The following is a 21853-nucleotide window of genomic DNA, read 5'->3' on the forward strand; positions in this document are numbered from 1 at the left end:
GCATGTGCAGGTTGGAGAATTTCTCAGCAGGAGCTGGGAGTCCCCTCAGGATTGCTGAGCTGTTTTGCTTTCTCCAGAAGACTTTCGAAAGTACTGGAGATTGAATTGTCAAAGGTTGATGTCAGGTAGGTTTTATTTAAAATATTAACAACTAGAAATGTTCAGACCTCTAGTTTAACAGACTTGTAATTACTGTACCAGCAGTGGCGGTTTATTTGTTTTCCTATCTGTTAACAAAGATTGTTTATGAAGAATGAATCTCTTTTTCCATTGAAAGGTTGAAAATTCAGCTAAAAGCTTTCTCTTCTGAACCATTTTTTGGGGCTAATGGAGTTTTTACTTTTGAGCGTGTTATGAAGTATTTTTTCATTACTGAAATTTGATTAAAGACTGTATAAGCCAGACAACACAGTAACCATGCACTAACTACTTGAAGGCAGAACGTAAAAACAGGAATCGGCTAATGACGAGGAATGCAGTGGAGGTGGGGTGTCGAGGGCAATAGGGGCTGGGATAAGGCTGATCAGTGAGACTGTGATGGGGAGTTGGGGTTTGATGGTCTGAAAGGAGCCAGGGTTTGGGTCTGATTCTCCTCATTCCCCCCACCCTCTCAAGGATGCTCAGCCCTGCCCTCCCATTACTGCCAGATTCCAGCAGTCCCAAATTCTGCCAAACTTCGCCCCTCCAAAGCTCCCAAGGCCCCCCTCCAATCCAGTTGGATCATAGGACCCCTCTCCACAGGACTTTTCCAAGCTCCCCTACCAGATCCCATGACTCCCCACTTAGTTTTTACAGACCCCAAGATCACATTCCATGCACTTCCTGATCACAGGATCACCCCAGTGCTCCCAGACCCCGTGACTCTTTTCTGCCCTCCCACAGGATTACTTTCCCAGTGATCCCAGGACCTGTTGGAATATTCCTATGTCTTTGTTAGTGTCCCAAGACCATGAAAACTCACTCTTAGTTTTCCAAGGGCTTGGGATCCTTTTGAAGTAATGCTCGTCTATGACACCCCATTCCATTAATGCCAGACCTTGCGCTATGCCCAATGCTGATAAATCAGTATCCCTGATAATACTGCTGTGAGCAAGTTGGAGGTTTTATAATAAGGGTGTTATGTCAAGTAGTATTATCAGGGATACTGATTTATCCATCCTCCGTGATGGATTTGCCAGTTTAAAAAATATTACAAGTTTCAAGACAAAGTAGAAAACCTTTTAAACTGGACAAAAATACAAAAAGAGCAAGTATATAATTCAACACCGTGATATTTAGACAAAGCTACTAACATAGCAGGAATAGCAAAGGCCAATGCATCTTGTTGGGGTCCCACAAAAATATAACCATTCAAAATGCTCTTTAATAAAACTAATATTTATAACTTGTTAATTTTGCACTGAGTGCAGTTGAGTCAATGTAATGTAAAGAGGCGGGTAATAATGTCGGAGAGAAGGCCTGGAGGTAAGTAAACAATCAAAAAGGCTAATGGAATGCTGGCCTTTATCTCAAGGGGTTGGAATACAAATGGGCAGAAGTTACGTTTCAGTTGGAGAGACGTGGTGAGACCTCACCTGGAGCACTGCATTCAGTTTTGCACACCTCACCTCGGGAAGGATATACTGGCCTTGGAGCGATTGCAGCACAGATTCGCCAGAAAGATACTGGGACTTGGATAGTTAAACTATGAGGACAGGTTGCATAAGCTTGGCTTATATTCCCTTGAGTATAGAAGATTGAGGGGTGATCTGATCGAGGTGTTTATAATGTTTAAAAGATTTGATAGGGCAGATACGAAGAAATTATTTCCTCTAGTGGGGGAATCAAGAACAAGGGGATATAATCGTAAAATTAGAGCAGGACATTCAGGAGTGAAATCAGGAAGCACTTCTTCACACAAGCCTGGAAAACACTCTCTCCCAAAAGGCTGTGGTTCCAAGGCAGTTGGAGCTTTCACTAGATTTTTGTTATGTGCATAGGAACAGGAGGAGGCAATTCAGCCCCTTGAGCCTGTTCCACCATTCAATGAGATCATGGCTGATCTATATTCTAACTCCATCCACCCGCCTTGGTCCATATCCCTTAATACCCTTGGCTAGTAAAAATCTATTGATCTCGGATTTAAAATTATTAATTGAGCTAGCATCTACTGCTTTTTGTGGGAAAGAGTTCCACGCTTCTACCACTCTCTTTTTAAAGAAGTGTTTCCGAGCTTCTCTCCTGAATGGCCCGGCTCTGATTTTAAGGTTATGTCCCCTTGTCCTAGACTCCGCCACCAGTGGAAAAAGTCTTTCACTACCTACCCTATCAATTTCTTTCAAAATCCTATAAGCCTCAATCAAATCACCCCTTCACCTTCTATATTCCAGGGACTACAGGCTTGATACAAGGGTATCGAGGGATATGGAGCAAAGGCATAAAAATGAAGTTGAGGTGCAGATCAGCCATGATCTAACTGAATCAGGCTCGAGAGGCTGAATGGCCAACTCCTGTTCCTATGTAACATTGCATTACCAGTACTTCACTATTCCAAGTTTTTATCTGCAGTTCAGTATCAAGAAATACAATATACACAAAGTATTATAAAGGGATATTATACTGGTGACTATTACTTCTGTGAAAGGCCAATAACTCACAGGTACTGTCAATGGATAATGAAGGTCTCTCTCTATTTCTCATGTGTTAGAGGTGTGTGTAAGTTATTTCTTTGCTATGAGCATTGGAGGGTTGAGTTAAAAAGATCTTTGTTTTATTGTCGGTGATCTGCAGACGCCATCGGCCGTGCAGAGGCAACTCGTTGGTTTAAAGAGGATCAATTTGGGTCGGTTTCCTCTGGAAGGATGGGGAAGGAGAACGGGAGGGGAGGGCCAGTCCTCTGGAGCAGGGAGGACCACACCTGCTCCCCACTGTTCCACAACAAGGTAAGTTTAAAAGAAAATTCCTGCCTTTTTGGTGGGAGGGAGTTCCACACTTCTACCACTCTCTTTTTGAGAACCACTGATTAGGCCGCTGAAGAATCCAAAAGCGAGTGGAGCATGCTCTGATCAGTTATAACAAAATTCTGAGACAATTCCTGAAACAGGCATTAAGCCCCTAGTTAACATATGCAAGTGGCCTAACGCCTGTTTAAGGCAGCGGCCAGGGATGCCTGAATTTTGCCTAACCCGATATGGCTTTGGATGTATTTCAGGCACGCTTGGGGCACGGGCGACCGTACCAGGAAATTGGTGCTTTTTGCCCCTGTTCTGTGCCCCTGGCCACTGCCCCATTCCCTACCCCTGCTGTGCTCTGTGAGGAGAGGCCATTCAAATATTACACCCAAATTACTGTCAGCAACTTGTTAACAATGTTTCAAACTGATGTGGTATGCAAGAAACCCCATCCTGGATAGACACTTCAACTAAATCAAATTTTTGTTCCCATAATTTGTGTGTTCCATGGATTTAACCCCTTGTGAGTTTGATTGAATAGCAACACCTTAATATAAAAGAATCCAAAATTCCTCCTAGTCAAAAATCTTGAAACATGATGCACACACCTGGGGGTAGATTGGCCTGTTGCCGGAAAAATAAAATGCCTACAAGTCTGTATAAAGGTACGCAATGTCACTCTGCACATCCATTTCCTGGTCTGTAGTGGTCGTGATGTTTCTATTCACTCCTAAGTATTGTAGTGGGAAAAGAGGCATGAGGCCTTGTGATGGGTACCTTTGACCACCTTGTAGTCCAGTGAGACAAGTCCTCTTATTGGGTGATGACTGTCCAAACTGCTGCATGCAAATCAAAATCACCAGTGGTGTTTCCACATGCTCCTCAGCATAGGTGAAACTGCTTGACAATTTTACAGAGCAGTTTCACCTACTGTTCTGCCCTCGCAACGCGATTCTATGCAGAGCTAGACAGATAGCGAACAACTCGATATCTTCCAATAAAATCACAAGGCTTGACTTTTCTTGTAACGCTTTACTGAACGATTCTAATTGTAAAACTGAAATACAACACAGAAATGGAAGCACACATTAGTATACAGGCGCATAACTGATATGTATACACAGATTTAGGTACGCCTGAGCAACACAGTACATTTAGTAAACTGGGAGGCATTCTCTTTAAATTAGCCCTGTACATAGTGTATGAAAATACAGCTACTAGTTAATCAGCTAGACAGAGAAAAGTTACAACTAAACATTTTCTACAACATACAGTGCACATTAATCATCCATAGCATTCTAAAATACTTACAGACAAACAATTTCCAAGACTCAAGCATGGGGACAATACAACTGCCCGGAGCCTGTGCTGCTGTAGGAGCACCGTGGTGTAGGTCTGTGTCCCAGCGAGGACTCCACGAGGACTACGTAGCAGTCCTGTGGGGAGCGTGATGACCTCATCACGCTCGGTAGCGTTGTCCGCGCTTGGGGCGTCACGTGATGCGCGTGGTCGCGTTTCTGGCCGTGGAGGCCGAAGTCGGGAGCGGGAGCTGGAGGCCAGGCTGAGCCGATGCTTGCCGCGGGAGCGGAAGATCGCGTCGCTCCCGGCGGCTGGTAGATGCGGCCGAAGACGCTAGGCCGGGCTGTGCCGGCAGCCTTTCTGGAAGGCCGAGTCGGGCCGGCAGCCGCCTCACGCACGTCACGTCGTACGTGCCGTGACGTCAGCACGCTAAGGCGCGTCTTAAAGGGGCAATGGCCCTAAAAGGTAAGTTAAAGGGGCAACGGCCCCAACAGGTAGGTTATACATATATAAGTAAGTTAAATACATACAGTGAGGTTAAGTTAGAGGGAGAGGCAGCACACCTACCTTCCAAACACCAATTAAAACCATTGCCATGTTGATTTTTCAGGTTTGAGAGGAACCAATTTGAAAAAGTTCCAGAGCCGAATTAATCCCCAAAGACCACACGATCCTCACACTCTAGTTAAAATGTAAATCCTCAGTCCCTAAACACCGTGCAAAAAATGTTTGCTGACAGGAGTTTGAAGTAATGTAAGCTTAGTTTCAAAAACAAAAATCTGTTCTGCTGTCCTCTGAAGCCTGGAAATCAGTTGAAAACGTTACGGTAATGACAGTAGTACAGATTGAAATGGCCACATACAGGTCATATTGTTCCAAATTATACTGGTAATGTCTTATTGGAATGCAATTTATAGCCACTCCTTAAATGCCTATAAAATTTGTCAAAGCGATGGTCGCAATTTCTCTAACAGTCATTTGTTATTTCCCAATGCAGTGTAATTTATAAATCTATTAGACAGTTGGCTGGTCAGCACAGAAGGAAAATATATTGTTATATATGGTAGCTGTGCTGGACTCGACTGGTAGAGTCCTGATTGGCATAAGGAAATAGCCTGGAAGGGAAATCTTCAATCTAAAGTAGATTGTACATTCACAATGCTTTTACCTTTATTTAAATTATAAATTGGCTGCAGATTGGATTTGTAGCTTGGGGGCTTATTCAGTATTTGGCCTGTCACAACAACATGAATGTTACTAAATTAGAACTGAACTAAAGGAACAACCAATAAATTACACGCCTGCAATCACTTACTTAAAGCTGGTTTGCTGATAAAAGGGACAGTTTGCTTAACGTTAAGGAAGGAAGGAGACACAACTGTGAACCAAAGTCTGGTTAAATCCTGGTTACCGTTAATAAATAATCACCGCTTTGAACTATATATTTAATGCGTTCAAACTGAACATTGAGAGTGCTAGAAATCAGGCTGGCCTGTTACAATAATTCATGTATGTTAACTGGGGAGAGTTTCTGGCACTTCAGGAAAGCCTGAGCACTGTCAGGCCAATTTTTCTGGTGCTTCTCGCTGGTATCACTGGCAAGAACATCACAAACAGGGGTTTTGCCCGATTCTTGCATCCCTTGAATGTCTGGCCTCAAGGAATTTGTGCTCAAGTGCCGACACGCACTTCATATGAGAGTCTGGTAAGATCTGAGAATTTACTTTGGGTGTTGGGTTTGCCTTCACTTTGTTTTTACAGGACAGTATGACCCAGAATGGACGAGAAATCGTGGCCACTGAAGTGGAAACTTTGCCCGCCTTCTCTTCAACCTCACCATCCTGCTCGACACAGCCTTTCATAAGACCATAAGACATAGGCGCAGGAGTAGGCCATTCGGCCCCTCGAGCCTGCCCCGCCATTCAATAAGATCATGGCTGATCTGATCTTGGCCTCAACTCCACTTTCCCGCCCGCTCCCCATAACCCTCGACTCCCCTGCAGCTCAAATATATGTCTGTCGCCACCTTGAATATATTCAATGACTCCGCCTCCACAGCTCTCTGGGGTAGAGAATTCCAAAGATTCACGACCCTCTGAGAGAAGAGATTCATCCTCATCTCCGTTTTAAATAGACGACCACTTATTCTGAAACTATGCCCCCTCGTTCTAGATTCCCCCACAAGGGGAAACATCCTCTCAGCATCTATCTTGTCAAGTCCCCTCAGAATCTTATGTTTCAATAAGATCACCTCTCATTCTTCTAAACTCCAATGAGTATAGACCCAACCTTTCTTCATAAGACAACCCCTTCATCTCCGGAATCAACCTCGTGAACCTTCTCTGATCTGCCTCCAATGCAAGTATATCCCTCCTTAAATAAGGAGACCAAAACTGTACGCAGTACTCCAGGTGTGGTCTCACCAGCACACTGTAGTTTTAGCAAGACTTCCCTACTCCATCCCCCTTGCAATAAGGGCCAACAGGCTGCTAGCTATTTCAAATGCATTTTTAACCTTTATGAAGTTTAATAATATTTTTTGCTCCTGTGTGCAGCCACGGACTTTTAAGTCATTGCATCCGTTTAATTCCTCCCCTATTAGGTGAGTTCCATATGCAAGACATGTTCCTCACACAGAGCTCTGAGTTTTCTTCAAATTAAAAGACCTTACAATATCTGCAAAATTATCATTTAAAAATAATGTGCCCTGGAACCAGAACATCTACCCTCTAAAAGTTTACTTTTATTGAAATTAAAAAGTTAAGTCATTCTGCATTTGTAGGTATGGATTATCTAAATGCTGATGGCATTGATCTTTTCAATTTAGTAAATTGAAAGTGTCACATAGAAACATAGAAGATAGGAGCAGGAGTAGGCCATTCGAGCCTGCTCCGCCATTCAACGAGATCATGGCTGATCATCCAAACCCTAGCACCCGGTCCCTACACCGACAGCCATCCCACCCAAGCCCTATCCCCGTAACCCCACGTATTTAATCCCCCCTAACACTAAGGGCCAATTTTTTTATCATGGCCAATCAACCTAACCCACACATCTTTGGACTGGGGGAGGAAACCGGAGCACCCGGAGGAAACCCACGCAAACACGGGGAGAATGTGCAAACTCCACACAGACAGTCACCCGAGGCCAGATTTGAACCCGGGTCCCTGGCGCTGTGAGGCAACAGTGCTAACCACTATGCCACCGTAATGAAGAGAACATATTTTTGGAAGAGATGTACGCAGTTCATTGTTGTAACTGCACCAACCTGAGAATCCAGCTCCAATGATGATGTTGCTGTGTTCTGGATGATGATCCAGAATGAAATCCTGATCCGGGGTAGTCTATTGAATAAAGAAATGGGGATCACTGTGTGAAAAGCAAGGCTTTTTTTTTGGTGCCATTTCTCCAGTAGACCCAACCTTGCCTAAAATACTTGCTGAATAAAGAGATTTAAAAGGAGGCGATTTTCACCAAGAGTGGGATCGGTGCAGTCAAAGGTCGAGGTGGATGGGAAACCATCTGGCCTTCCCCAGCGTGAGGCCCGGGAGATTTTACCTCCCAGGCCTTGCCTGCATGCTTGCCGTCAGTCATCCCTCCGAACCAGGAGGGGAGTCCAGAACCAGGGGTCACAGTCTAAGGATAAGGGCTAAGCCATTTAGGACAGAAATGAGGAGGAATTTCTTCACCCAGAGAGTGGTGAACCTGTGGAATTCTCTACCACAGAAGGCAGTAGAGGCCAATTCATTAAATATATTCAAGAAGGAGTTGGATATATTTCTTAAGGCTAAAGGGATCAAGGGGTATGGGGAGAAAGCAGGGACCGGGTACTGAATTTGGATGATCAGCCATGATCGCATTAAATGGTGGAGCAGGCTCGAGGGGCCAAATGGCCTACTCCTGCTCCTATCTTCTATGTTTCTATGAACCGGGTAGCAAGCACCAGCTGCCCGGCAGACCGACGGGAGTGAGATTTTGGGCGGCTGAAGAAACGGTCCCCCGCCACTGAGGTAAGTTGTTTAGAGGAGGGTGGGGGGGGGGGGGCGGTGGGACAGGCATTGCGGTTGGGGGGGGGGGGTGGGCGGGGGGGGGGAGAGTATGCCCAAGGTTTCCTGATTTTTCTGGCCCATATGTATTATGACACACATATATTTCTGTGCCTCTCCTGATCCCGGCTCCTTTTCCCAATGGGTTGGGACAGGCGGGGAAGCAACAGTGGCTTGCCTATTTAAAGCAGGACCTCGCTGCCTTCCGGCAGGTGTCCTACCCGCCTGCTAAAAAGAGCAGGTTAATATTGGGACCTGCGGGAAGGCAGCGGGCTCGGAGGGGACAAGTCGCATGGAGCATTTTAATTGGTTGCCTGCCCAGTTTCCACCCGGTAGAGGGGGTTAAACCACCCCACCACAAAGTTTCATGCATTCCAAGGCCCACATTTCTCAGCCTTCCAGATAAAGCAGAAATGTCTAAACTACTTTTTAAAAAATGTTTTACATCAAAGTTATAGCTCTATTGTTGGAGGGTTTCAGCGCATAGTTGGATTCATTTAATTCACAAAATGCATAGCAAATCAGGTTATTTCTAAGCTTCGTGAATGGGGCTGACTCACGAATAGGGAATCATAAAGGCTTTTTATAAATAAAAAAGAAATTGCCAGCTGCTTGAGTTTCCAAGCTAAGTGAGCTCACAGAAATCGGGGAAGTTGATAACCGTGACAAGTGGACCCTGAACACTGTTGAAAAGACAGTGATTTCTACGGTGACTAAAATGCCATTACTGTTCGCCTTGAAAACGTGTCTATTTGGCACAAAAATATAGCCTCACGAAGCAAAACATTACCCTCGAAACACTGAGAGACCACGTGGGTTACATTTCCCGCTCGCAACCCTAAATTAAACCAGTCACATAGTACCACTGTACAACGTCATTGTTCGCATGGCCTCTATCTAAAGCTTTGACAGTTGCTGAAGTTGAATCAGTATTTCAGTGTTTTGTAATATCTTGCTTCGGACAGTTGACGTGATGCTGGTAAAAGTGAAGTGGGGCCACTGAATCAGCTCTAGGAAACATCACTCAATTCTGCTACAAAAGCAAAATACTGCGGATGTTGGAAATTTGAAATAAAAACAAAATGCTGGAAATATTCAGCAGGTCGGGCAGCACCTGTGGAGAGAGAAACAGAGTTAATGGGGTCGATTTTCCCGCCTGATTTCCCGTCCCGTCTGACTTTCACCCCGGCGTTTCAATCCAACCCGAATCAGTCCCGCCCGCAGCTGGCGGGACTGGTTGTCGGGAGCCTAATCACCAATAATTGGCATCTTTAATGCCATTTTAAGGGGCCCTTGCTATTTTCAGCCTTTTCCCACGCTAAACACGCCTGGCGGGAACCCCGCTGATGAAACCTGGCATGAACAATGTCGGCTTGCTTACTTTCAGCTGCAGGTCAATCAGGAAAGAAGAGATTTAATCAGACAGCATTTGTAGGTTGCAGGACCTTGCTGTTTCAGGCTTGGGGCAACTTGTTCAAGGCTTAGGCACAGCTGTGGAAGGTTGGAGCCTCACACACTTCTCCAGTGTGAGCTCCTGGGAAGCCCCTCTTGCCACCCTCACTCAGCGCTTCCTCAACTGAGCACCTACCAGAAGCATGGGAGGCCTTTTTTTCCTTCCCCTCTTGGCATTAGAGGACCTCCAGCCCCAATAGCGAAATGACACACGACACAACTGCAGAAGTTGCCATCTGAAATTTTATTTACAATCACCAACTGATGGCATTTTTAAAATAAACACAACATTTCACCCAAGTGACTACCCTTGTGATTAGTGGTGCTTTATTTTTCTCTTATGCGTGCTCCTACGTAGTGGTTCCCCTGTGGCTTCAGCAGATGTGGAGGCCCCTTGCTCACTTTCCTGCTGCTCCTGTCTCAACACCTTTGGCGGGCATCCTCTGGGGTGGCGAGCCTGTGAGGGCTTGCCAGCAGTCTGCTGCTCCTGCGGCTGTGCAGGGGTTGAGACCTCTATCTTCGTTGGGTGTGGACTCAGGCGGGGCTCTGACCGAGGGCTCTGCAGTGGTATGGAAGTGTGAGCGCTTGGAGAGGAGCCCCCACTTCCTTGAGGTCTGCCACCAACCTCCCTCTCATGGGTCAGGTACCCGTCAGTGCCTGCAAGTGGCTTGAGAGCAGCTTGCTGCACATCAGGGGGGCCATGGGGACCTGTTTCTACAATGGCAGTCCTACTCAGAGGGCCTGCCATGAAGGTCTGGTTTCTCTGCTCAATAGCTGACCATCGCTCCTCCAGAGATGTCAGTCTATTCTGAACACTCACCATGTTTTCAGCACTCTGGCAACTTAGCTCCTCCATGACCGTAGCCATCCTCTCCTCTACTGTAGCCATCCTTTCCGCGGAGGTTGCCACCCTTTCCATGGTGATGCGTTCATGCGCCAATGACTCCACAAAGGCTCTGCTCATGTTCGCTATGGACTCCTCCATTCACTCCACACTCGCAGCGACCCTGGAGACAAAACCTGCCAGAGACTCCTGCATCTGTGCATGGAGATCCATCACCTCTTCTCTTGCGGATGGACCCAGAGGCAGAGGGTCAACATGCAGCAGAGCTGAGCTGGCAGAGTCCTGCGCCCTCCGACAAGGGCTCTCCACTGCTGTCCCTGTCTCCACCATCTGCTGATGCTCACTTGTGAGCTGTGATACACTAGGTGACAACACTACTCTATCTCGCGAAGGTCCCACCGAGGTGTGAGTGTCTGCGCTGGTGCTGGGTGCGCTGAATTCTGCTGACGCTGCGCTCTCAGTGGTGGGAGCTTCCTCTGAGGCATCTGGCTGCTCAGCCTCTTCCTCCTCCGCAGTGGGGACGGGGGCTTCAGATGGTCCTGTGGGGGAGTAAAGGAAAGAGTTAGAGATGTGATGCCAAGGTTACATGCACATTGGATTTTGCAGATGTTCATAAGTCCAAATGATGTAGCTTCAGAATCATAACAGCGACTCATGCTATGTCAATGAGAGAGATGGAAAACCATTCTGTCACCAGCTTGCGGGTCTGCCCCTGTCTCTCCTTCCCCAGTTCCGCAGCCACATCAGCCCCGACAATTTCCAGGACTCCTTCCTCCCAGGGGGTCGGGTGGGCCTCCTCCAGTCCTGGCTCGCTCTCTGTTGTTGTGAGCTCTCTTTTCCTGCAATGAGGGAGACGAGTGGAGTTTGAGTGAGAGTGCAGGAGTGAGTGTAGAGATTGCATAGCATAGATACTTAGAGGGAGACAAAGATGGTATGAGGCTGCAAGACCAAGGGCCCTCCCTGTGTGTTGTCAGTTGTGCTCAAAGCATCAGAGTGAGAGGGAGTGTGAGGGCTGCATAGTGGAATAGTTATGTGAACGTCAGCATAGAGAGAGAGGGAATGGGTAAGGGTGCATGGATGTGACTGTGAAGTGGGATGTGGAGGAAGACAGTGCTAAAGCTGAGTGCTGGTGGGGAAAGGCAATGGGGATCAGTTTGAGGGTGGTGGAAACTTCATACTTACTTTTCCTGTACGGTGATGGTCATGGAATCGCTTCCGACACTGTATCCAGGTTCTGCTGGTGACTCCCAATGAGTTGACATCTGCTGCCACCTGCATCCATGCAGCATTGGTCTCAGTGGGAGGCCTCTTCCTCCCTGACCTAGGGAAGAGGACCTCCCTGTGGACCTCCCTGTGGGCCCTCACCCCATCCAATAATGCCTGCAGTGAAGCCTCGTCGAATTTGCTGCCAGCTCGGGGTCTGGCACTGGTCACAGCTGCTGCAGGCTCCTCTGCCATCCTGTGTGGTTCGTATGGAAGCCTGCAGAGGTAGCAATGCTTGCTATCGATTTTAAAAGCACCACGAATTATGACATCATACTGTGGGGCTTTCTGACTGGAAATAGTCAATTAGCAAGGGTTCCCACACGCTGGAAATGAATTGGCCAATTGAGGGAAAATTGCATCAATCTGCCAGATCCATTTACATTTGTGCGGGAACCCCGACATTCGGGGAACCCGACAATTCCCCGCACCTGCAGGAAAATCAACCCCAATGTTTCCGGTTCTGAGAAAGGGTCATCGACCTGAAACGTTAGCTCTGTTTCTCTCTCTACAGATGCTGCCTGACCTGCTGAGTATTTCCAGCATTTTCTGTTTTTACTCAATTCTGCTAGCTTTATGATGACTACAATATGGCCTCATGGATAGGCAGGGGTAACTGATAATCAAATGGGTGGAAATAGTGTCAGAAACCATGAAAATGAAGTGTGAGTTGATTTTAAACAACTTCTGAGCCCCGAGATTAAATGATAGCCCTGTGCGCACCACCTTCCATCTGTTACTTATATTATTATAATATATAAAATGGTCTCTGTAAAATGTGAATGATCAGGACAATTAACAGTAGTAATGCTAAAATGATATCAATTAAAGGCTGAGAAACTATTAAGACAACCAGTTCAGAAGAATGCTTCAGCTGAATCACAGGAAACATGAGAGAAAGTGCTGGGGGAAATTTATTCAAGGGAATTGAGAGCCTAGCAGATCTAATACTGCCCTTTTAATAACACAGCAGGTTGTTAGGCTACTGAGCAATGAAACAATATAAATTCACAATTTTTTAGCATATTTAGAAGCTATTGTAAATATAAAATTTCCCAATAAATATTAATTGTTCAATTGAAGATTCAATACTAAAATTAAAGAAAATATTAATTTTGCAGAAGTAACAAGATAGGATGTACATGCAGAGCTTGAAGCCTGCAGTCCTCCAAAGGTCCAACATTTCATGTGCTAATTTTATTCAAAGGTAGATTTCAAACTCCTTTGATTAAAGCTTCAATACAGCCTAAAACACCGGAAGCTGGTTTTATAGAGAGTGATTCTGGAGAGACATTAATATTTATAAGGGATTATTCTTTCTTTTACAATTCAAAGAAAATAGATCCTCAAAATCAAAGAGGAACATATTTCCAATATTTTTAAAGCTGTTCTAGTTACTTGAAGGTAAGGAGAATGATACTTTACTGTATACATGCAGTATTCAACAATAGCAGGCTTGGGGTCCAAACCAGGAAACTCCTTAGACAAAAAGTCGCTCAGGGAGTTTACGTCCTGGGAAGGCTGCTGAAATACGATATCACGTTCATCTGGGTCAGCATCGCTGCCACTGTGGTAGCAGACCTAAAGAGAGAATTTTTTGCACAAGATTATATGCAACATTTTCTCAACTTTTAATAGTATATATACACACACCCCTAAAAAGTCTTCATTTCCTCTTTCAAACCAAAGCACAATTTGTGGATTGATTTCTGCTGTGCACTGTGAATTAAGTTGTAGCTGCTCCGGCTCATTTCCCTTTGGACCCTTAAAGCTGGCAGAAGGAGGAGACCTTTATCCCGTGAGTGCTGGCTACGTTCAAACACTGAGCCCAGGAATGAAAGTGTAGCGCTCTTATTCTCTGTGCCACCTAGTTTAATGTCAGGGACTACACCTTGGAATGGACTGCAAGAACACAGTTATATATCAAAGTAATCACATGCATTTGTGCAATTGTGGTTAAGAAAACAAATAAGATCAAATTATTTGAACCCTGTCCACACAAAAACTGACAGGAGTAACAATCCCTATTGGGCGATTGACTTGTAAAATTAATTTCACACTGCAGTCCTTTTGACAGACAGCTGCACTGTCAGTTGTCAGTTTTCACCTAGGTGAGACATCTCACCCAGCAACCAGGCTTTAAAAGTACTTCACTCATCAATCACTGCCACCGTGGAGACTCCAGCTCATTACCACAGTGGTACAAAACCAACAAAGTGTTCCATCTGCAGACTGCTCAAATTGAAATAGGTTTCATCGTTTTATGGCATTTCTTTTCAACAGGAAACTTACTGGGAATGGATTACCCATCCCCAGCGGAAGAGGACAGTTTCATAATGACACAAAACATTGCAAGCCCTTCCACTGGACAGCAATGCTTATTGCAATTAATCCCAGTATCAAGGCCAAGTGCTCATCAAGTCAATTTTAGAGTGCTGGTGCGAAATGATGTATAAATCAGTATTGTGATCTAATCAAGCCTAAAGCTACCTTCAGCGGTCAGGACATTCAATTTTTTTTCAATTCAAATTGCTTTATTGGCATGACAAGGTACATCTTATGTTGCCAAAGCACCGAAAAAACATTTATGGTTGAACACATAAACGCAGATCTATCCATACAGTATATAAACAGATATGTGTGTATAAATATACACTCATATAATTTGCATAGAATCTTTTCTTAGGTTTAGTGGTTGTCCCTCTGCTTATGGCAAGCTGTAACATAGTTTGCTGCTAAAGTTATGCAATTTCTCTGTTCCCCTAATAGGTAGGGGAGTTTTTGGTCTTCATTCAAATTTTTGAATTCAGGGCATATTTTTATGAATTTTGGGTAGAAATTCCCCCTTATGTCCTGATAGTTTCCACAAGCTGTGAGGAAGTGCATCTCTGTCTCCACCACTCCCTGACTGCAGTGAGAGCATATCCTGTCCTCTCTTGGCAGACAGGTCTGTCTGTGTCTGCCTTTTTCGATGGCCAGGCTATGCTCACTAAGTCTGTACATAGTCAAGGTTTTTCTTAATTTGCTATCTTTTACCGTGGTCAGGTATTCGGCCATGGTGTATTGTCTGTTTAGGGCCAAGTAGCAATCGAGTTAACCCCTCACAGACAAGAGACTTCAGGCATTCTCAGCACTTACTTTAAAACAATAGATTTTTGTTCTTCTCAATGTTAGGGATTTGAACATCTTTCCACTTTTGGTACCCGACTGTCAAGCCGTCTCTACCTGTGTATAGCCTAAGTCCGAGAGTAAACCCGACCCAACAATGTGGAAACATTTCCTTTATGTGCTGTGTTTAATGAAATGGATTATAAAGAACAAGTGCCTTGGCGCATTTCCCGCAGTGACGGTGGTATTTCAATGCTTGTTTCCTTGCAGATAGTACACACAGCAAATCTTCTCCAATGGGCCCCAATACCAACCTCAGAGTAAAGTCTAGCACACTGTGACATTTTTATATCCCACACCAATTACACTTATTGCCTTTCTGAGTGAAGCAGTCAATTTCATATCACAGTATGGAAAAAAATCTGTGCTGTGGACTCACACCGGCAATGAAATGAGTTGAGCCTTCCTAACTCATTTTCATTCAGGATCCTTACAACTGCCAATCTGAGAACTTTCATCTCATCAGTCTGGATTGGAATCAAACATTAATCCCAGAAGTGAAAGAACAGTGTTCAAAGCCACTGCCTTCAATTCTCTAATGTCCAGTATTTTCAATGGAAATTCACATACATTCTGGAACGTTTTGTTACACACACATTTTATTCAACTGCACTAATCAATCTCCCGTGGTGTTGCATACAGGGAGTCCAGACCAAAAGCTTGACAGGGTAGATGCAGGGAGGATGTTTCCCCTGGCTGGGGAGTCTAGAACCAGGGGTCACAGTCTCAGAATAAGGGGACGGCCATTTAGGACTGAGATGAGGAGAAATTTCTTCACTCAGAGGGTGGTGAATCTTTGGAATTCTCTACCCCAGAGGGCTGTGGCGGCTCAGTCGTTGTGTATATTCAAGGCAGAGATCGATAGATTTTTGGATATTAAGGGAATCAAGAGATATGGAAAGTGGAGATGAGGTAGAAGATCAGCCATGATCTAATTGAATGGCAGAGCAGGCTCGAAGGGCCAAATGGTCTACTCCTGCTCCTATTTCTTAAGTTCTTGTTATGTTAAAAGTAGTCTTCAGGTGACATGAGGTTGGATGTAGGGGAATAATTGAATCAGGACACGCATGATGTGCCTCAATAATTCCGAGACTCGAAGGTAGCAGAACAAAACAAGGCTTTTATTAACTTAGAACGAAACACGTAAGCGAGAGAGATGTCGTCCTTCTGGAGATTGGGGCTAGACTGAAGCTAGCTTACAAACGGGGCCAGGTATGGGCGGAGCCCTACACACAGCACATTCCAGCACATTCTAGTATACAATACAGCACATTCCAGTACACAATACAATGAGGTCTGGGGGAAGGGAAATGACACTGAAACCGATCTCAGTCACAGGCAGTGATGAATGGAAATATTTCATCACATTCACCCCTTCTATAGATTTAGTCTGTTCGGGGGTTTGATAGTCCTCTGCGACCGATGTGGCTGTTGCGGTGCCGCGGGTGTCGGCTGGGTGTCCCCGGTAGCCTCCTGGGTCTCTGCCGGGGGTGCCGCCAGGGTTGTTGAAGGGGTAGTTGGTGGGGGTGCCATTGGTCGGTGTTCTTCCGGGGGTGATGAAAGAGTAGTGGGTGGGTAAGAGTTGCTGTGATCGTCGTTGCCGCTGTTGCCGTGGTTGTTGTCAATGCCGGCTGGGGCGACGTCTTTTATGGACACGGTGTCCTCCCTTCCGTCGGCGTGCTGGACATATGCGTATTGGGGGTTGGCGTGGAGTAGGTGTACTGGCTCCACAAGAGGGTCCGTCTTGTGGCCCCTCACATGCCTTCGCACGAGTACCGGACCTGGGGTGGAGAGCCATGACGGCATGGATACACCTGAGGTGGATTTCCGGGGAAAGACAAACATTCGTTCATGAGGCGTGGTATTAGTGGCCGTACACAATAGCGACCGTATCGAATGGAGCACATCCGAGAGGACTTCCTGCCAGCGGGAGATAGGGAGGCCCTTGGTCCTTAGAGCTAGAGTGACTGCTTTCCATACTGTCCCGTTCTCCCGCTCCACTTGGCCGTTACCCCGGGGGTTGTAGCTGGTGGTACGGCTCGTGGCGATCCCCCTGGACAGCATGTACTGGCGTAGCTCTTCACTCATGAAGGACGCCCCCCTATCCGTATGGATGTAGCTCGGCATACCGAACAGACAGAACAGGCTGTTGAGGCATTTAATGACCGTGGCGCTGGTCATGTCTGGGCAGGGGAATGCGAATGGGAACCGGGAGTATTCGTACCACAATGTTCAGGAAGTAAACATTGCGGTCGACGGACGGGAGGGGGCCCTTGAAATCTAAGCTGAGCCGCTCAAAGGGCCGTGTAGCTTTGATTAAGTGGGCTCTATCTGGGCGGTAGAACCGAGGCTTGCACTCAGCACAAGTGCGGCAGTTCCTGGTCAGGGACCGAACTTCCTCAATCGAGTAGGGTAAGTTACGGGACTTTATGAAGTGGAACAGCCGCGTGACCCCTGGGTGGCAGAGGTCGTTGTGGAGGGTCTGTAGCCGATCCCCGGTGGCGCTAGCACACATCCCTCGTGAGAGGGCGTCAGGGGATTCGTTAAGGGCCCCTGGCCGGTAAATGATGTCGTACTCGAAGGTGGAGAGCTCGATCCGCCACCGAAGAATCTTATCATTTTTAATCTTCCCCCTCTGTTTATTATTGAACATAAACGCTACCGACCGCTGGTCGGTAAGTAGGGTGAAGCGTTTGCCGGCTAGGTAGTGGCGCCAGTGGTGCACTGCCTCCACGATGGCTTGGGCCTCCTTTTCCACGGAGGAGTGTCTGATCTCGGGCCCTTGGAGGGTCCTCGAGAAGAAAGCTACGGGCCTCCCCGCCTGGTTGAGGGTGGCCGCCAAGGCGAAGTCAGACGCATCACTTTCCACTTGAAATGGAGTGTTCTCGTCCACTGCCTGTAGCGTGGCCCGCTCAATATCCTGCTTAATGCTTTTGAAGGCGGCGTGGGCCTCAGCAGAGAGCGGGAAAGAGGATGCTTTCAAGAGGGGGCGGGCTTTGTCGGAGTAGTTGGGGACCCATTGGGAATAATAAGAAAATAACCCCAGGCATCTTTTCAGGGCTTTGGGAGTGTTGGGCAGGGGCAGCTCCCGCAGGGGGCGCAATCGGTCGGGGTCTGGTCCGATTTCCCCATTCTCCACCACGCTGCCTAGTATGCAGAGGCGCGTGGTGTTGTAAACGCACTTGTCCTCGTTGTAGGTGAGGTTGAGTTTTTGTGCGGTTTTCAGGAACCTCTCGAGGTTCGAGTCGTGATCCTGCTGGTTGTGACCGCAGATGGTGACGTTGTCGAGGTAGGGGAAGGTTGCCTGCAAGTGGTGGTCATCGACCATGCGGTCCATCTCCCTCTGGAAGACCGAGACCCCATTCGTCACCCCAAAGGGGACTCTGAGGAATTGGTAGAGGCGTCCGTTCGCCTCAAAGGCGGTGTACGGGCGGTCCTCTGGTCTGATAGGGAGCTGGTGGTATGCTGACTTGAGGTCGATGGTGGAGAACACCCGGTATTGGGCGATTTGGTTCACCATTTCTGATATGCGGGGTAGCGGGTAGGCGTCTAGTAGGGTGTACCTGTTGATCGTTTGACTATAGTCGATCACCATCCGTTTCTTCTCACTACCCCTTACCACTACCACTTGGGCGCGCCACGGGCTGTTGCTGCGTTCAATAATGCGCTCTTTCAGGAGCCTGTCTACCTCGGTCGCGATAAACCGCCTGTCCTCCCAGCTGTACCTCCTGCTTTTGGTCGCTATTGGCCGGCAGTTAGGGGTAAGGTTCGCGAATAGCGAAGGCGGCTTTACCTTCAGGGTAGCCAGACCGCACACTGTGAGGGGCGGCTGGGACCCACCGTACTTGAGCGTGATGCTTTGGTGGTTGCACTGGAAATCCAGGCCCAAGATCACGCTCGCACATAGGTTCTTCATGATTAATACTTTAAAATTATCATATACAGTTCCGTTAACGCACAATTGTACCGTGCAGTAACCCAGAATGGTCGATGTCTGGGTTTTGTCAGCCATAGAGATGGTACCCTGAGTAGGGACCACCTTTAGGGAGAGTTGTTGTGCCAGTTCTGGGTGGATAAAGCTCTCCGTGCTTCCACTGTCAATTAAACATTTAACCCGGCACCCGTTTACCTCGATGTCCACCATTGATCTGGATAGCGGGTGCGGCCTGGTCTGGTCCACTGTGACCGATGCCACTGTAGGGCCCTGATCGATACAAGATGGCGTCCACGCTGTCTGCTCACAAGATGGCGGACCCCACGAGGTCGGGCAAGATGGCGTCCAAGATGGCCGCTCCCACGGCGCACACGCGGCGGTGGCAGGTTTTCCGGCGGTTGGTTTTCCGGCGGGGTTCCCTCTGCACACCTTCCCAAAGTGCCCCTTCTTACCGCACTTAAAGCAGGTGGTGCCTTTCGCCGGGCACAGGTTTCTGGTGTGCTTTGGCTGCCCGCAGAAGTAGCAGTTGGGTCCCTGATGCGTCGCGGCTGTCGTAGGGCTTCTGGGGGGAGAGCGGGGCCCAGCCGGTGTCGGGCTGTCGGGCGGGGAAGATGCCTTCCAAGATGGCGGCGCCCTCGGTGCACATGTGGCGGCGTGGACGGCGCGGGCTGAAGAGTAGGCGTCCGAGTTTCTCTGGGCCACATCCAGGGATCGCGCGGTGTCCGCAGCCTGTTTCAGGTCCAACCCCGTTTTTTCCAGCAGTCTTTGCCGGATGTAAGTGGAGCTGAGGCCTGTGATGAAGGCATCGCGAACAAGCTCGTCAGTGTACACCGCGGCTTTTACATCTCGGCACTTGCAGTCTTTGCCAAGCATTTTCAGGGTGCTTAGGAACTCCTCCACCGATTCCCCAGGTCGCTGTGCGCGGGTGGCGAGCAGGTGCCTAGCATACACCTCATTCGTAGGCTGCTGGTAATGCGCCTTTAAGATGTCGCAGGCGGCCAGGTACGTCTCGACGTCTTGGATGAGGGGGTAAACCCGGTGGCTTACCCAATTCCGCAGAATTCCAAGTCTCATCCTTGCAGCATCCGTAGCGTCTTTGACGGCTGCGGAATTGTCCAGGAAGAATTCCATACACTCAAACCAGTGTCCGAAGCGTGCTGATGCGTCCGGAGCATGTTGATCCAAATCCAAACGTTCGGGTTTCAGGAGTTGATCCATAGTGTTGAAAAAATAAGTTAATAAAATTGATGTGCCTCAATAATTCCGAGACTCGAAGGTAGCAGAACAAAACAAAGCTTTTATTAACTTAGAACGAAACACGTAAGCGAGAGAGATGTCGTCCTTCTGGAGATTGGGGCTAGACTGAAGCTAGCTTACAAACGGGGCCAGGTATGGGCGGAGCCCTACACACAGCACATTCCAGCACATTCCAGTATACAATACAGCACATTCCAGTACACAATACAATGAGGTCTGGGGGAAGGGAAATGACACTGAAACCGATCTCAGTCACAGGCAGTGATGAATGGAAATATTTCATCACAACGCAGACATAATTCAGAGCCCATTTTAAAGTAATAAATTCTGTTCTTTTACACAATACTTATATATAATATTATTTATAGTTAGATTGCAAACCTTGTTTGGAGTGTAGGAGTTTCTCAGCAGTACAGGCTGTGGTGCTTGGAGACACAAAACTGCGGCCCTACTGTGCCACCCCAGTGGGCGGAAGGTGTATTTGAAACATGACAAGTTATGTGTGCACAGTTTCCATTATAAATGTAGACATAAGAATTTATAGTGGGAAAGGTTGACAGAAGGGTGACAAAAATGTGACAACAGGCAGTAAGGTAATGTAGACAGGAAGTATGCACAGATGTAAGTTTTTAATGTATTTTAGATATATATTTATTTCTCTCCATGTGGAGGCAATGTTAAAAGGCCAAATCCATTACCATAAAAAAATATTCAGGATTAAGAATTTAAAGCTCGATTTTCTTTCTCTTAAATCCATTTTGTTGACAAAAATAATTGTCCTGGTTAGTACAGGGTATTGTCTCATTTTGCAGGTGAAAGTTGCTTATATTTGATAGTGTGTAATGGGTTTGCAGTTTCAGTACAGTTTAATGAATGAGGTGGCACAATTTCTTCAGTGAACTCATAACAACAACTTGTATTTATATAGCACCTTTAACATAGTAAAATGTCCCAAGGCCCTTCACAGGAGTATTTTAAGACAAAAAATTTGACACCGAGCCACATAAGGAGAAATTAGGGCAGGTGACCAAAAGCTTGGTCAAAGAAGTAGGTTTTAAGGAGCGTCTTAAAGGAGGAAAGAGAGGTAGCGAGGCGGAGAGGTTTAGGCAGGGAATTCCAGAGCTTAGGGCCCAGGCAACAGAAGGCACGGCCACCAATGGTGGAGTGATTATAATCAGGAAGACCACTCACCTGAAAACATGTTTGTTTAATCCTGGTGTATGATAGAAACACATAAAAAGGGTAGAAATTAGTGTCGGGTGGTGGTGCAAACCAGGCGGTATTGGATCGGCCGCCCGTTTTACGCAGCATTGACTGCAATGGAGCTGAATATCCAGCGCTGCGGATAACGGGCGCCCGATCCGATACCGCCCGTTTGGCGCCACCACCCGAGACGGATTTCTAGCCCATAGTCTTCCAAAAATCCCCTCTCCAGTCCCCTCACTGTGCAGGCTACTGACACGGAATAATCCTCTGTACTCCGGTGCAAAAATAATCACACTAAAATTATATTAAAACACACAAATATACTCTTTAAAAGGACGCGACTGCTGCCAGCGAAGCCGACGTAGTTGCGCGCGCGCAGTTTCAGTGTTTTTTCCGGTTGTTCACTAACTGAAAATAAAATATCATCGCCATTACAAAGAAAACAATTCGAGAG

The 21853-nt window shown here is 46.9% G+C and overlaps 1 protein-coding gene across 2 annotated transcripts in view; it reads right to left on the bottom strand.

Annotated features, from left to right (window-relative positions):
* Positions 1 to 21853, bottom strand: part of pipox (pipecolic acid oxidase) — a 93664-nt gene that overhangs the window by 8734 nt on the left and 63077 nt on the right. The window contains exons 6-8 of one of the 2 annotated variants that reach the window (XM_085965008.1): positions 13260 to 13415; positions 7498 to 7573; positions 3295 to 5030 (exon numbers count right to left, since the gene is read on the bottom strand). In XM_085965008.1, coding sequence (XP_085821134.1) covers positions 4930 to 5030; positions 7498 to 7573; positions 13260 to 13415 — 333 coding nt within the window. In that variant the 3' untranslated portion in view covers positions 3295 to 4929. Of the gene's footprint in view, positions 1 to 3294; positions 5031 to 7497; positions 7574 to 13259; positions 13416 to 21853 lie in introns of those variants that run through there. The other variant, XM_085965006.1, reaches the window with a different exon arrangement.

Source organism: Somniosus microcephalus, chromosome 22, assembly GCF_052327205.1.
Source record: "Somniosus microcephalus isolate GS21.2 chromosome 22, FLI_Smic_1.0, whole genome shotgun sequence".
NCBI classification, from domain to species: Eukaryota; Metazoa; Chordata; class Chondrichthyes; order Squaliformes; family Somniosidae; genus Somniosus; species Somniosus microcephalus.